General features: G+C 36.3%; 1 protein-coding gene across 5 annotated transcripts in view; it reads left to right on the top strand.

Annotated features, from left to right (window-relative positions):
• The window catches only part of zdhhc14 (zinc finger DHHC-type palmitoyltransferase 14), a 305204-nt gene extending 290183 nt beyond the window's left edge, over positions 1-15021 (top strand). For 2 of the 5 annotated variants that reach the window (XM_039748138.1, XM_039748137.1), the window contains exons 8-9: positions 4353-4455; positions 14017-15021. In XM_039748138.1, the coding sequence (XP_039604072.1) occupies positions 4353-4455; positions 14017-14373 (460 nt within the window). In that variant the 3' untranslated portion in view covers positions 14374-15021. Of the gene's footprint in view, positions 1-4352; positions 4456-13971 lie in introns of all 5 variants that reach the window. The other 3 variants (XM_039748136.1, XM_039748135.1, XM_039748139.1) reach the window with 2 other exon arrangements.
• The last annotated feature ends 469 nt before the right edge of the window (positions 15022-15490 follow it).

The raw sequence follows: 15490 nt of genomic DNA, 5'->3' as shown, positions 1-15490 counted from the left end.
CAGTTCACACAGTCTTTATGGTACAAATCTGGAGCAATATTTAAATGCAAGGATACATTTGTCATACTTGAGTTGCTTATTTAGGGCACAATATAGTACAATATCCAAAATATACAATAACTGTTTAAACTTGAAACATTTTTATCAGTAATTCTAAGAATTTTTGTAAAGAACTTAAATGTTCATAGAACATTGGTTCATTTCATTTTTACTCATTTGTTTTAGTCATGCTTTCTGTTTGAAATTGTTTTGTTGTCCTCTGGTTTGTTGATCTGGTCAAATTTTCATTCATTTTTTTCTCTCCTGCCAGGAATGAAATCATGCATTTATTTAGCATTTTTTCCGTGACATTTTACCTTCAAAATGGAATCATTTCACTCTGTTGTGTAATTGCCTGTTTGTTTTGCCAAGGAAACTCAAATAGGTTATCTGATTTACAGAACAAGGCAGTCTTAGAATGATCAGCTATGACTTGTGAACTACACTGATCTCTAGAACAAAACATTCAATTGATTTACTAAGACAAACAAAATGAATCAAAAATTGGTGATTCAGAGGATGATTCAGCTCTTTCAACTCAATCAGTAAACCATTTGAGTCAGTAGATCTTATGTATTTCCTGTACTTTGAACTGAATTCATTTTATAGTTATGTCACACTTTTTCAGAAAGCAGGTTCTAAGCATATATACAGATTTAAAAGCATAATACAGTAATGATGAAGAGAACATGGGATATATACAGTACATGCATATATGTAAATATTTTCAAACAGACACATATTAACAAATGTATGTATTTTAATGTTACAAAGCAAGGTAATGTAAAGAAAGATAACATACTATAAGGTTTATGTAGTTTGCAAAGTAGTAGAGAGAAAAAAACAAAAACTCCCATTTCAAATATATACAAAATAAAATAGGTTGACATTTATCCAACTTAAAATACAAGCTGTTTGATATTTCAAAAATTTTCATTAGGGAAGGGGCTATAATGTGGGGCAACCCAAAAATTGCACATTATTCCAATATGGCTGAGTTGATCTCAGTGAAATTTTGTGGTGAGTTAACTTAAAATCCAGACTACATGGCATTTCAAATGTTTCATTTTGAAGGATGCTTGTGATAGGTGGGTTTGGGGTGCAAAAAAATCATACATATTAACAAGGAACAAATTCTGACAATTGACAACTCTTGCTTACTAAAGCAACACCAAAGGATCAACAATTAAAAGACATATACAATTTGCTTTCTTATCTTAACCCATTATACAGATATACTCAGAAATGCCAGGTACTTCAGTTAGTACAAAATAAATTAACCCACAGGGGACTTGCAGTTATAAAGTTAAGTGTTAACTTATCAGATGCATTCATAATGTTTTCTTTCATTGATAAGCAGCTTCGAGTGCTTCTTCTTTTCTTAGTCATGACTTCCTTCTTGCCTGCAGTACATGCTATCTTTACAATCTGGTTATTCATTCATCCACCTTTTATTTTTAGTTTATTGTTACTTCTTTTTTTTTAACTTGCTTGAATCTAGTTCAGGGTCAGAATATATTGTTTTCTCATAATAACCACACATTTCAAATTTTTATTTATTCTTATAAGTAGCATCTCTTACCAGACTTCTCATTGCCTGGCCGTTCGTTTCAGAGAGAAGGTCTGATGCAGGCAGTGTTACTCTTCCTGCAGCTTCCTGATGATCAAACAACATTAAACTATTTCTGTTTCACATAGTTAGGAATCGTTATACGTACTACGGAAGCGTATTAGGGCCACGGGTGAAAAAAAAAATACGAACACAGTGAAGAAAAAAAAATCTAAATGTCGAGATTAAAGTCGACATGTCGACTTTATTCTCGACATTTCCACTTTATTCTCGCCATTTACGTCGAGATTAAAGTCGACATGTTGACTTTATTCTCGACATTTCCACTTTATTCTCGCCATTTATGTCGAGATTAAAGTCGACATTTATACTTTATTCTATTGTTTATTTTGTCAGTAGAATGTCGCAAACTAAACATCTTAAAATGAATGTTCAATTTACTAGATTTTCTCAAACACCTTCATTAATTAATGTAGTACATTAAATGCTTTATATTAAGTGTTCCCCGACCCATTTTTAATCTCTATGCGCTTCTTCAACTGACTTCCTCTTGCACTGTGAGGCGCAGACAGCGATCGCCGCACATTGACTTCATGATGTTCCTGCTCTAAGAACATTCAGAATACTAAGAGAAATACTTGATATCTTCTTCACGATGAAATGCATTAAAGCATGTATTAAACATGGGTGGCGGGGGGCACGGTGGCGTGGCTATAGAGCTGCTCCCTTGCATTAAGGGGTCCCCAGTTGTATGTTCAGTGTAGTGAACTTTATGGCAAGTGTGACGAGGCTCCAAAAAACTGGATATATAAATAGGTATCGCACAGGTTTAACTGCAATATCGTGTAAATGTTGGGTTCGTGATGTGGTGGTCGGAGACACGAACGCAGAATTCAATGGATGTTGTTCTTCTGAGCGGGCTTTCTTTATTACATGCGCGCTGTCTCTATCTGACGTACTAAACTTCCAGTTCCAATCCTTGTTTTTTCTTTCTGCACATAACCAATCACCACACGATAAACGTCATTGTGAAATTAAAACAAGTTATAAACCTAGACCCCAGAGTTTTCAAAACTTAAAATGTACAGAACTTAAAATGTATTAAAGCATATGGGGGCACGGTGGCGTGGTGGTTGCACTGCTGCTTCGCAGCAAGGGGGTCCCGGGTGTTCCCTGCCTTGAGTTTGCATGTTTTTCTGGTGGGCCTTCTCGGCGTGTTTCAGTTTCCTTTCAAAGACATGTAGGATGTGGGGTTTTGTTATGTATTATTGACCCTGCTACTTTATATGTTGCACGTATTCACCCTGCGATGTGTTGGCGTCTCATTCAGGATTTACTGCCTCGCACAAGATGCTTGCTGGGATGGGCGCAACCCTGAATGGATGGCATAATTAAACATGTATAATGAAGATTTTTTTTTTCATTTCTGAAAACTCCATCCCAGCAAGCACCGTGCCCCCACATGCTTTAATAATTTAAAGTTCTGAAAACTCCGAGGTCTAAGTTTATAACTTGTTTTAATTTCACAAAGACGTTTATCTTGTGGTGATTGGTTATGTGCAGAAAGAAAAAGCAAGGATAGAAACTGGATGTTTAGTACGTCAGATATACAGCACGCATGCAATAAAGAAAGCCCGCTCAGAAGAACATCCATTTAATCCTGTGTTCGTGTCTCCGACCCACCAAGCCCAATATTTACACAATATTTAAGTTAAACCTGTGCGATACCCATTCATATATCCAGTTTTTGGGACTTTGCACTGCACTGAACATACAACTGGGGACCACTTAATGCAAGGGAGCAGCTCTATAGCCACGCCACCGTGCCCCCCGCCACCCATGTTTAATACATGCTTTAATGCATTTCATCGTGAAGAAGATATCAAGTATTTCTCTTAGTATTCTGAATGTTCTTAGAGCAGGAACATCATGAAGTCAATGTGCGGCGATCGCTGTCTGCGCCTCTCAGTGCAAGAGGAAGTCAGTTGAAGAAGCCATAGAGATTAAAAACTGGGTCGGGGAACACTTAATATAAAGCATTTAATGTACTACATTAATTAATGAAGGGTTTTGAGAAAATTTAGTAAATTGAACATTCATTTTAAGATGTTTAGTTTGCGACATTCTACTGACAAAATAAACAATAGAATTAAGTGGAAATGTCGACTTTAATCTCGACATAAATGGCGAGAATAAAGTGGAAATGTCGAGAATAAAGTCAACATGTCGACTTTAATCTCGACGTAAATGTCGAGAATAAAGTCAGCATGTCGACTTTAATCTCGACATTTACACTTTTTTTTTCTTCGCTGTGTCCGTATTTTTTTTTTTTTTTCACCGTGGCCCTAATACGCTTCCGTATTACGCTAATTGATTGGCTTCTTGGAAGCAGTATTTTCACCCAAGATAAATTATAGCTTTTCTCTGCCAAATAAGTGTGCATTATGCCCTCCATGACCCTGAATTTGATTGTGCAGGTTCAGAAAATGGACAGATGGCTGTAGTTAAGCATTTAGTGTATGGTGTTGTGTGTTTGTCTTTTTGCCGACACCAATTTATGCTGCTTATTTTGGATTTTCTGTTTTGAATATAAATGTTTATCCAAGGAAATATGTATTTATCACTGCAGATTCAAAAAATGTTACATTATTTGAATACTTTGCAAGGCATGTACAATATTTTTATTAGTAGGTCATACTTTTACCTGGATTTAATGAATTATAATATTGTGTTCTCTTTGTAGTTTAATTGACAGAAGAGGATATATTCAGCCAGATACACCGCAGTCTGTAGCACCATCAAATGGAATCACAATGTATGGTGCAACCCAATTTCAAAGCAACATGGTAGGAACCACCCCATAACAGCAGCATCCAGATGTTTCAGTCTTCCATTTCTTCTAACATTGCCTTTTCATATTTGCTTTTTTATATATTTTTAAAATAAAAGTACATGTGTGCATGTATTCAGAAATTGTTTATTAAATGCATTGTTGTATTGAGGCCTTTTTGCATTTCATTTGATTTCATAAAGCTGTGATCTTGCTTCATAAGACATACTTTGACAGCCTTCTTAATCAGTCATCTGTTTTATGCCTCCTTTTTTACACACATCTTCACTTTTTACTACAGACTTGCAAACTGACATATCCTTTAAAATCTACTGCTTAGTCCATTACCTCTTTCTTGAGGCTTCATTGCTTGTCAGGTACCATACTGTGCTAAACCTTTTGTTTTTTTTATACCTGTCACTATCAGCTGTGCATTCTGCCCAATTTATTTAAATACCCAGCATACGTCTGTTACAATTTTTTGTTTTTTGGAATTTCTATTGGTTAATTTGGTGTTAACAGTGGACCCAACATCCCTTAAAGTACTTCTTAACTTTAAACATTTATTTGTCTACCAGATGCAGTTGTTTTTGGTGGCCTTCATTTGTTATGTTTTGCCTCATATAGAGTATAAAATTGAATTATATTGCACCAAACTGATTTAAAAATTCCACTTTAAGCTTCAAATTAAATACTGAGTACATACTGGGTCAATAAAGGAGCCTCAGTGAGCACAATGTGGGAGATGTTCATGGATTATACACCATTCCATCAAAGTGTATGCATGTATGCACATCTGCGCTGGCTGCATGTCACAGTGCCTTTTGCATCAAGTATAATGAATGTGTTAAAATAAGCAATATCCAATAATAAAGGGGCACAAGGGGTATTTTTACAAAAACGTCACAGAAACATGGAACATATGCAATATACAAAAGAACAACGTAAGATATAATGTGACGTGTGAGTCAGTGTCTTGCACCCCAGAGATGAAGCTGAGTCTCAGTACTTTAGCAAAACCATCTTTATTCAGTTCCAAACAAGAACAGCAAGGTTATTTATTGTAGCGGGATCAACAGTTCCACAGACACAGCAAACAAGGAGGGTCAGGGCCAGGTCAGTGGCCAAGTTATAATGTTCCCTGCATCACCAATCAGGCCACCATTGCTTTGTCCGTGGCAGCGGTCAGCTTGTAGTTGTTTCTGTGGTGCTGTGAATCTGCGGTTGTCTCGGCAACGTACAAGCAACCCTCAACAGACACGGCAGTCGCGCTTCTGCGTCTCGTCCCACTGGGGAGGGTCTCAAAAGAGGCAATTGCTCTTCTGCGTGTTGTCCTGTTAGGGAGTATCTCAAAGAGATCAGAAGTCTCACAATATAATAATGAGCAAGATTCCTGATATTCAGAAGTCATTGATTGACATCACCCTTTGGCCTTTTTAAATATTAGACATAGTCTAAGCCAAAACGCAAAGTCAAAGAATAGAAAACAATTCAGGAGTGACACTAAAGTTTCAAGTACTGGATTAGCCACAAACCCGGACAGTACAGGAGTGCATCGTACATTTTTAGGTATCTTGTCTACCAACAGCCTGGCAACCCTGCCATACAAACAACATGCAGTTGCGGGGCATCGTAAAGGCGCCTTGTATTTCAAAATCAACATCTTCAAAAACATCTTAAATCAAAAAACAGGCCATTAAATTCCTTGACCTCCACAACCCCTGAAGTGATAACTCCATTATTTTTAGAGGCCAAGGAAAAGGCTATAAAGAATCAATAAACAACTAAAAATAAAACTAAATTCCAAATTATGACAAACCAATGAAATCCAAAAGTATTCAAACACCTCTGCGAATTCCCCAATTTTTTGTAAACCCAGCTAGATTATGCAGACTCTACACAGTTTCAAACCTGTGATGATACCTTCTTCTTTAACATTATGTTAAGTATAGTAGATATTTTAGTACAAAATGTGCACCACTCCAATCCTTATCAGTCCTGTGTAATCCAATTCAGGGCCGTGGGAATACCAACACATATATATTTTTACTTAATTTTTTTTGTTTTCCTTTTAATGGAAACATTTTAATATGCCTCCTGTATAGCAGCAGAGTTCAACTGCAGCTTCCTCTGCAAGGTCCATTAGTTGAGTTGTCTCATTTAATTGAACACTTTATTAAGCATGCAGGCTAATGTTTATAGTAAATGGACAAGAAAACTTGTGTGTCGTTCACTGGATCGCTCTATTGATTTCTAATACCAGCACATTATTAGCTGAACTGCTTTGGTGCTGTCAGAACTAAATGCAGAGTAAAAATTCTCAGAGTTCACAAAAGATTTTTCTGCCTCCTATTCTTATTTATACATACAATGACGTTTTTAGAAAATAAAAAACTCTTAATTGACCATCTACACTCAAAAAACAATATAACAGAGAAGAGGGTATATGTATTTTTAAACAAAATGTAAAAAAAAGCTAAATAGCTCAAACAAACAAAAAATGTGACACTGTAACAATAGAGGTAAATAACATTTCCAACATACTGTTTTCTCGCAATAAATTAGTCAGTCTTTTTTGAAATAGTTCAACACAAATTAGAATAATTCACAAATGGCAGAATACATCCACTAGGTGAAGCATCCAAATAAAAGGATCTCTAAGGAGAGATGGAAGAACATGCCAGATATTTTGCAGACATATTCTAGGGCTAAATTTGTCCCCTTTTCAGTTCTAATTTTACCAGAACTGTTTAACCAGAGCAGCTACCTAAAACAAGGAATTCTCCACCCTGTAATTGGATATAATTTGAATTACCCTAAGGAAAATTCCAGTATACACATCAAGGCTGTTAATCTTTACCAATTTCAATCACAACTATACCAGTATAGTTATATCAACCAAATCATTTTAAACTTGGAAGCTGTTTACAGCACGTTTTCCCATATAATGTCCATTTTATAATTTTATGATTACGTGTGTATTGAATATATTAGAAATGTGAATCTACAGTAAAATCCAGACACATATAACATGTTAGATGGGAATTGTAATATCACACAACAGTTTACTCAAGTAGAGAATTCAAACAAAGCTATGGAGTTCTATTTTTTCTTCCATCATTTTAATGTGTTAACTTTATTAAAACATACAACCCCAAACTTTATTAAAACATACAACCCCATTACTTTCAAACACTGGTAGGCTATTAAGCCACCAATATAACTCTCATTATTTCTTTGTTGATTAATGTCCCTAGCTATTGTACATTTTCAAGTTTTTTTTTCAGTTTTTTATTAAAAATATTTTTTGTACTTGTATACTTGAGTGATGTGCACAGTTTATTGAGTGTTATGCTGTTAATATTTTCTGTTTTAACACAGGATGTCATAGCACAGGTTTAAGTGCCATTTGTAGAGAGACATTTTATTTAAGCAGTACTGTTAATGATTTCTGATGACATGTATAGTGGCCAAATGGAGAACTGGCATGTCAAAACACTGTAAGAAATCAAAGATTTGATAATAAAGAACAATTCTCCTTTCAAGGGTGTGATATGGGCAGTAAGGAGACAAAGCTAATGTTGAATTGCCAAAATATTTTAGAATATTTTAGGAAGTGAAGCTCCAAAAATTGAGGTCAAAATAAACATTTCAAAAGAATGTCATAACTGTACATATATTTTTAAAAAAAAATCTATTTTGTGGTTTCTGAAAGAGTTTGGATGCTAGATAATGTGTGCTGCCATTTTAAATAGGCTTTGTATGCACACATCACGACACAAGATCGTCACGTGCTCACCATCACTAACATGACTGCATCAATGAAAAGGATTATCACAAAATGACGTTGACTATATAAAAACACACCAAATGGCATAACAAAAAAAGTAGTGCAAAGGAAAATGAATTGGAAAAAATTAAACCATAATAATGTAGCAAAAGGTGTAAGATGCAGAGGAACTTTCCTGCACTTATATTCATAAAATTATTTACCAATTTAGCAAACATTAAAAAGAGTTTCAAAAAGAAGGACCCATCTTGACAATGGAGAAGTGTGCAATAAGAATTTAAAAGAAAGACTCTTATATCTATATTGCTAGTGGGACAGAGATCCACAAAATGGATTCCACACAGCTGATAATAAAGGGAATTGAGCCTTGTATTTGGCCCTTTTACCAGTAGATCTTGTTCCTTATCTCATTCAAATGTATCGTTCTTTAATAATATAAAGTATAATTCATTTGTAACTAATCTTAAGCTAACTATTATTAGTTCAGTGCGATCTCTACAGCATTTGCCTACTGCAAAAGCCACCACATACAGTGAATGGTCCTGAATTTTTCAGTGGTGGCAGCCCTTGCCTTGAGCTGGGTTGGGTTTGAGACCAACAGACTCCATTAGGCACAACACTGAGATGTAAGGCGTCCTGACAAGAAAGCAGCTCATCTTCTTCTTGACACAGCTAGGCAGGATCAGAGAAGCAGAGAGGGTGACAATGGCATCTTAAGAAGGCAAGATTAAGCCGATTAAACTAAACGCCAGTGAGATGTCAATTCCCCTTTCTCATTAGAACATTAGAACACTCTAGACGAGAACAGGCCATTCAGCCTAACAAAGCTCTCCAGTCCTGTCTACTTATTTCTTCCAAGAAAACATCAAGTCGAGTTTTGAAAGTCCCTAACATCTTATTGTCTACCACACTACTTGGTAGCTTATTCCAAGTGTCTATCGTTCTTTGTGTAAAAAAAAAACTTCCTAATGTTTGTGCGAAATTTACCCTTAACAAGTTTCCAACTGTGTCCCCGTGTTCTTGATGAACTTATTTTAAAATAACAGTCTCGATCCACTGTACTAATTCCCTTCATAATTTTACACACTTCAATCATGTCACCTCTTAATCCTCTTTTGCTTAAACTGTAAAGGCTCTTTTAATCTTTCCTCATAATTCGACCCCTGTAGCCCTGGAATCAGCCTAGTCGCTCTTCTCTGGACCTTTTCTAGTGCTGCTATGTCCTTTTTGTAGCCTGGAGACCAAAACTGCACACAGTACTCAAGATGAGGCCTCACCAGTGCATTATAAAGGTTGAGCATAACCTCCTTGAACTTGTACTCCACACATTATGCTATATATCCTAACATTCTGTTAGCCTTCTTAATGGCTTCTGAACACTGTTGGGAAGTCGATAGCTTAGAGTCCGCTATGACTCCTAAATCCTTCTCATAAGGTGTACTCTCGATTTTCCGACTGCCCATTGTGTATTCAAACCTAACATTTGTACTTCCTATGTGTAATACTTTACATTTACTGACATTAAATTTCATCTGCCACAAATCTGCCCAATTCTGTATGCTATCCAAGTCCTTCTGTAATGATACAACGGATTCCAAATATCTGCTAATCCACCTATCTTGGTATCATCTTCAAACTTAACCAGCTTACTACTTATATTCCTATCTAAATCATTTATATATATTAAACTGTTTTAGACAAGCTATTTATTTAAAATCATGGAAGCGAGTCATGAATGTCACCTTTACATTCTGCTCATTCTTCTGCCCATTATTGTTACAGGCAGAGAAATCATTTTAAAGGGAAACGTGAAAGAGCAGATGAAAGTTACCAGTCCAAAGAGGAGCCCTTTTAGCTTTTGAGTAGTAGTAGTAGTAGCAGTAGTATTGCCATCTGTATTGAAATTCTTACTTGCTGTCCTGGCACCATGATAAACAAGAATGCATTATTGCATAACTTCACCATATTTAATACAAAATACAAAACAGTATATTGGCTTACTCGTTCTATTCCTAACTCCCATTTCAATACTGCCTTAAGAATTCCAGTATAGGTAGCAAAAAATAAAAAGAAGAGAGAAAAAATCAGTCTATACATAAAGGGTAAAATAATATTTCATTTTAAGCTAAACCCAATGAGTTTAATGAAACAGACAGGCTGCATAGACAGACAGATTGGCACTGGGTGGAGTAATCCATCTGTCCACATCAACCTTTACAGATCAATTGTGGCCATCGATTCCAACTTGTTACATTTATTGGGGGTGCACAGAAGCACAACCATGATATCTTACTTAAGCATATGTCCATATAATCAAGTCAACTGCCCCCTCGGTATGTGATTTGTGATTTGAACCAGTTCCTTTACACCTTTTTTTGAAAATGCAGTCAGTTGCTATCCAATCTTGGCGGAAAGAAAGAGTGGGTGATAGTCTTGATCCAATTGGCCTTGGACTGACATGAGCTGTGTTATGTAAAATGCGTTACCTTTGTGTGTATGTGTGAATTTATGTAGACATTTTACTGTGTAAATGTCTACATTGTCGATACAAGTCCCCACTTCAACACCTCTGTTGGGTGGTAACACAACTGGGAGTGCCATAAACTATATTTCCTTACAGAAGCCTGACCACACTGCCTCCTCTCCTCTTCTGCATTTACTTGCACTGCTGAATTTTTCCTTAGCATTTGTTTTTCAAATGAACTCCAACCAATCTCTCCTCCCTTATACTGCTTGGATTCTCCTTTGTAAAGTGTATGCAGGCGTAGGTGTGCAGTTATGCACACCAAAGTGTTTACATGGCAATTAGCCTGATTGCCTCCATTCGTGTGCCTCCGTGCATGAGATAGATTTCATATCTCAAAAACTACTTTTTTGCAAATCAATAGATCTGGTCTCATGAGTAAACGAAGCAGACTCCAAAAGACCATGTTAAATTAAGCACTTCCTAAGGTAGTTTTAATTGGATATAGGACAAACGGTTTTTGAAAGTTATGGGGATAAGACTGGATCAAAAATTAGAGGGGGGTTTCTTGTCTTAATAGGGAGTCAAAGCTGGGGGGTGTCAAAAAGGACCTATTACAGCCCATTCAGGCAGTCCTTGTGTGATATGGGCTATACAATAAGTAAACTTTTGTTGTTATAGACTTGAAACCTGTAACAAGACCAATATGATGCTATACTAGTGTGAAAAACATTGGTCAAATTATACAGAAGTTGTCATTGTACATAGGGCTCATTGTTCAGGTGGATAACTCAGAGACCACTCATTCTAAATATGTGTACCATCACTAAGATTGTAGTCATCCAAGAGCTCTACACAATAATAATAATAATAATTTAATTAATTAATCAATATTTTAATGTTGATTTTCCAAAGATACACAGACAGGCATGCAGACACCATGCAAAAATCAACATCTGTCAACATTTTGAACATCATAGAATCAGAACCTGAACTTAACTCAGAAGTGAACTTTTAACCCTTATCACCAAACTTTCATTCCACTACATAGAAGTAAAAAGGATTGTGGGGTACGAAGCCATTCCCATTGGGGGTGGTGGGGCAGACTTTCCTTAAGGTAGGACTGGGATGTGATTGTCACATCATGCATATTTTTAAGTTTGAAGACAGGAAAAGTCAATTTCAGACTATTCACAAGCGAGGGGAGTGTTTGGGAAACTTGAGAATGTGAACTAAGCCTGAGTGAGAGAATAAACAGCTAAATTATTGAATGAAGGAATGAATGAATGTGAAAGGAACAAGCTTCACTGTCAGGCTGGCGTGTGAATCAGAGATCAGTTTTATTTTTAGGCTTAACATGGAGAACGGGATAGTAAAGTGTTAGCTCTACCCAGGAAGTTTTGATATCACTTTTTATAGCCAAAGTGTACACATATTAAGCACTCTAAGCTATAAGCAATCAACAGTCTTTCTAAAGACCCAATAACTAAAATTGTTAGCAGTTAAATCAACCTATCAACAGTATACAAAATGGCACATGTTTTTTGACTCTACTAGTATCTTTTATTCTACCGAATCAGTCTCTTCTGTATTAATGGTCCAATGATATGAAATTGAGAACAATAAATGAAATTTGCGACAGTGACGTTTTGTATTATTCTGTGCCAAGAGACGAGCAGTATAAAGAATCCCAACTACGTCACCATACATGTTCACTACACCTTTACAACAAACTTCTAAAGTTATGATTTAAAAAGCAGATAAGTTGAGGTAAGGGAGTTAAGATGACCAATTGAAAAAGTCTTATGGGTTTTCCTGTAATGATTTCCGATCCCCCTTGGCTAAATAAAAGTTGAAATAAAGTCTTTGTAAAAGCCTAGTAATTCACACCATGGTTGATGATGCTCTACACAAATCTCCTTCTCCTGTAACGGAAAAATTCCCCCTTCAAAAATCAATACTCTAATGACAGGGAGTGTGCGAAATACAGAAAACATGCACACAAAACAGCTTTTAAACCTAACATGTGAATTATCACTGTAATTTGCTTGGTGCCTGTACTAATTATCAAGTGACTGCTAAATGCATTAAGTTGGAATTCTAATGATCAGACAGGTATTAAAGTACCGGAACCCTCTGCTAATAAGGATTCCTCCTTTGTTAATAAAACTCCAGTTTTCCAGGAAATGGAAATTGCACATTTTTTTTAAATCTGAAAGCCAATTTTATTTTTTTCGCTGTGTTTTACTTTGTGTAACTGAATCCTTTGCTCTACTTCTTGATTTACTTGAGCTTTTGTGTTTTTTTAAATCCCATTCGTTCACACATGCATCGCTAAGTTGCACCTCAATACGGACACACTGTAGCACTCTGTACTAAATAAGGTCATCTCACTGTTGCTTTCTTTTGATTACAATTGCATTTCCTCAAGGCTAATTCTCTTCTCTCATGTTTCACATTGTTTCATGATCAGAAGCAAACCCTTATGATACTTCTGGTGTCCCTCCAGTGATGTTCTGGTTGGACTCCCTAAACATCTAGCTGTTTAAGGTTACACTGAAAACTATCATAGTTAGTTTCTACTTAAATTATAATTTAATGTTAACATACTGTGTCCACCACCAGTTGATGGGGCTTACTCTCCAATGCTGTATTCTAAGCTGTTTTTTCTCTATGAGGACTTCACATCTTCTGACTATCTGGGTCAAAACATTGGGCAATAGTACATCTCATAATATTCTATTTTTTCCAATAGACAGGGATGAAAATGTTGTGTTTTAGGCATTGAAGATAAGGATCCTTACTCCTCATCTTTGCCCAAATATGAAAGACTAAACAGAACAGAAATGTACGACTTGAGGGGATTTTTGATGCCCTTAGTCGTTCAGCTTAGTGTATTTAGAACGTTTAGTTCCATGTCTGCATGGCTTTGTGTTTCCATTGAGTGTTTTTTCCAGTGTCATATGTTATTTATATATATATATATATATATATATATATATATATATATATATATATATATATATATATATATATATATATATATATACATATATTCTCTTCTGGCACATGCTGTTTGTCTTTAGAAAATTATATAAATAGAAACCAACCAACTAACAATTGTCTTCTTTTTCCTCCTTCCCCTTTTCCTTCCCTTCATTCACTGTGTTCACCCATTCTCTTTCATGCATTTTTTTTCTATCTCCTGGGTCTTTTTCATGTCACCCTTCCCTTCCTTTTCTCCTAATCCCCTTTTCTCCCCCCTTTGCACGTCTCAGTGTGACCAAGACCAGTGCATTCAGAGCACTAAATTCGTTTTGCAGGCTGCAGCAACACCCTTGCTACAAACAGACTCCAATTACAGCAGTGATGAGCCTCCTCTTCCAGGTAAGACCACGCTTAGTGTCCCGTGTGGCACCCTACCCCTTGGGCAGCCAACGCCACCAACATCCACCCCAAACCTAACATCAGAAGCCATGCTGGCTGATATGCTGCAGAGACGCGAGGAACAGGATGGCCACCATTTTCTGACACCAGAGGAGGCCCCCTCTCCACCAGGAATGCTCTCCATTGGGAGTACTCTGACACACAGCCACACAATGCACATCTTCAACCCAGCCAGCCAGGACTCCTTGCATGAAGATTCTGTTCGAGGACTTGTCAAACTTAGTTCTGTTTGATCCTGCTGTATTCCAAAAGACTCACTGGAACTGATTTTCACTTTTCTAAAAATAAAAATGGCAAGGCAGTTCTCGGGAATATGCAGCCATGGGGATGATTCATTTTATACAGGGCTTTAACTAACGAAAGACAAAATTAAAACTACCCTACCAATGTGGCATGGCACTTTTTTATTTCAGAAGCCAATGCAAAACTTTATATTTAGTACAAGTGAAATAAGCTAGTATTCTGAGAAAGCAGCAGAAAGTCCTTGAGCGTTTCTTGAAGGGTTCTTCATCAGTGAACATTCTAGTTACGTTCGTATGGAAGAAGAACAAGGATTATGACAAAATGTGAATGGGAGATTTTTTTTAATGAAAGCCACAGTTTTTCTGCTTTTTATTCTCAATGGCTCCAACTGCACTATTTTATAATTGACTTGTGTTACGATAGAGTGGCACTCTTGCTCTTCATAGGACTTTTAGTCTTAAATCCAGGACACGTTACTCAGTAGCTTGAGGTTACTGATTCTCCTTGTATCATGTTTAATCTTTTTATGTTTCACAGTGGTTTAAATTTACAATATTGTGTTGTGCCATACCTCCTCCCTTTTTTAAATTGTTACATTTCCTGTGGACATTAATAAAATGAACAAGCTTTTTTCTGTATCATTTTTACTTTGTTAAGCCTAGTTAGTAATGGTGGCCTTTTTCTCTGCACTTAATTAGGTTAAATGAAAGCAGTTTTTAGTGAACTAAGTCAGATTGGGGACCCAATATCACTTTAATTCACTGAACTTTCTTGTACTTCAGTTGTAATAATGCAAGGAAAAAATGCAAATACACCTGTGTGCACACAAAGCACCTTAAGATGACAATCTTTACAAAATGGTACTCTATCAAATAAAGGATAGGGGTTTGTTTGTGTTTAAATTACAGTGATGATGGTAACAAGAGACACACTGTGGAATGATTTCCCAAGGTAGAATATCAAGATTTCAAAAAATGTCTGGGTAATGTTGCCAAATGGTTACAGCATTGAGCTTCAAGTCCAGATGTTTCCAGTTCAGACCCTACCACTGATGTATTTACTCTGATTATTAAATACGTAGAGTGAGTTCTGACTCAGTGTTGTATA

The sequence above is a fragment of the Polypterus senegalus genome, chromosome 3, assembly GCF_016835505.1.
Source record: "Polypterus senegalus isolate Bchr_013 chromosome 3, ASM1683550v1, whole genome shotgun sequence".
NCBI lineage: Eukaryota > Metazoa > Chordata > Cladistia > Polypteriformes > Polypteridae > Polypterus > Polypterus senegalus.
The sequence above is the reverse complement of the archived record's forward strand: the minus strand, read 5'-3'. Positions and strand labels throughout refer to the sequence as shown.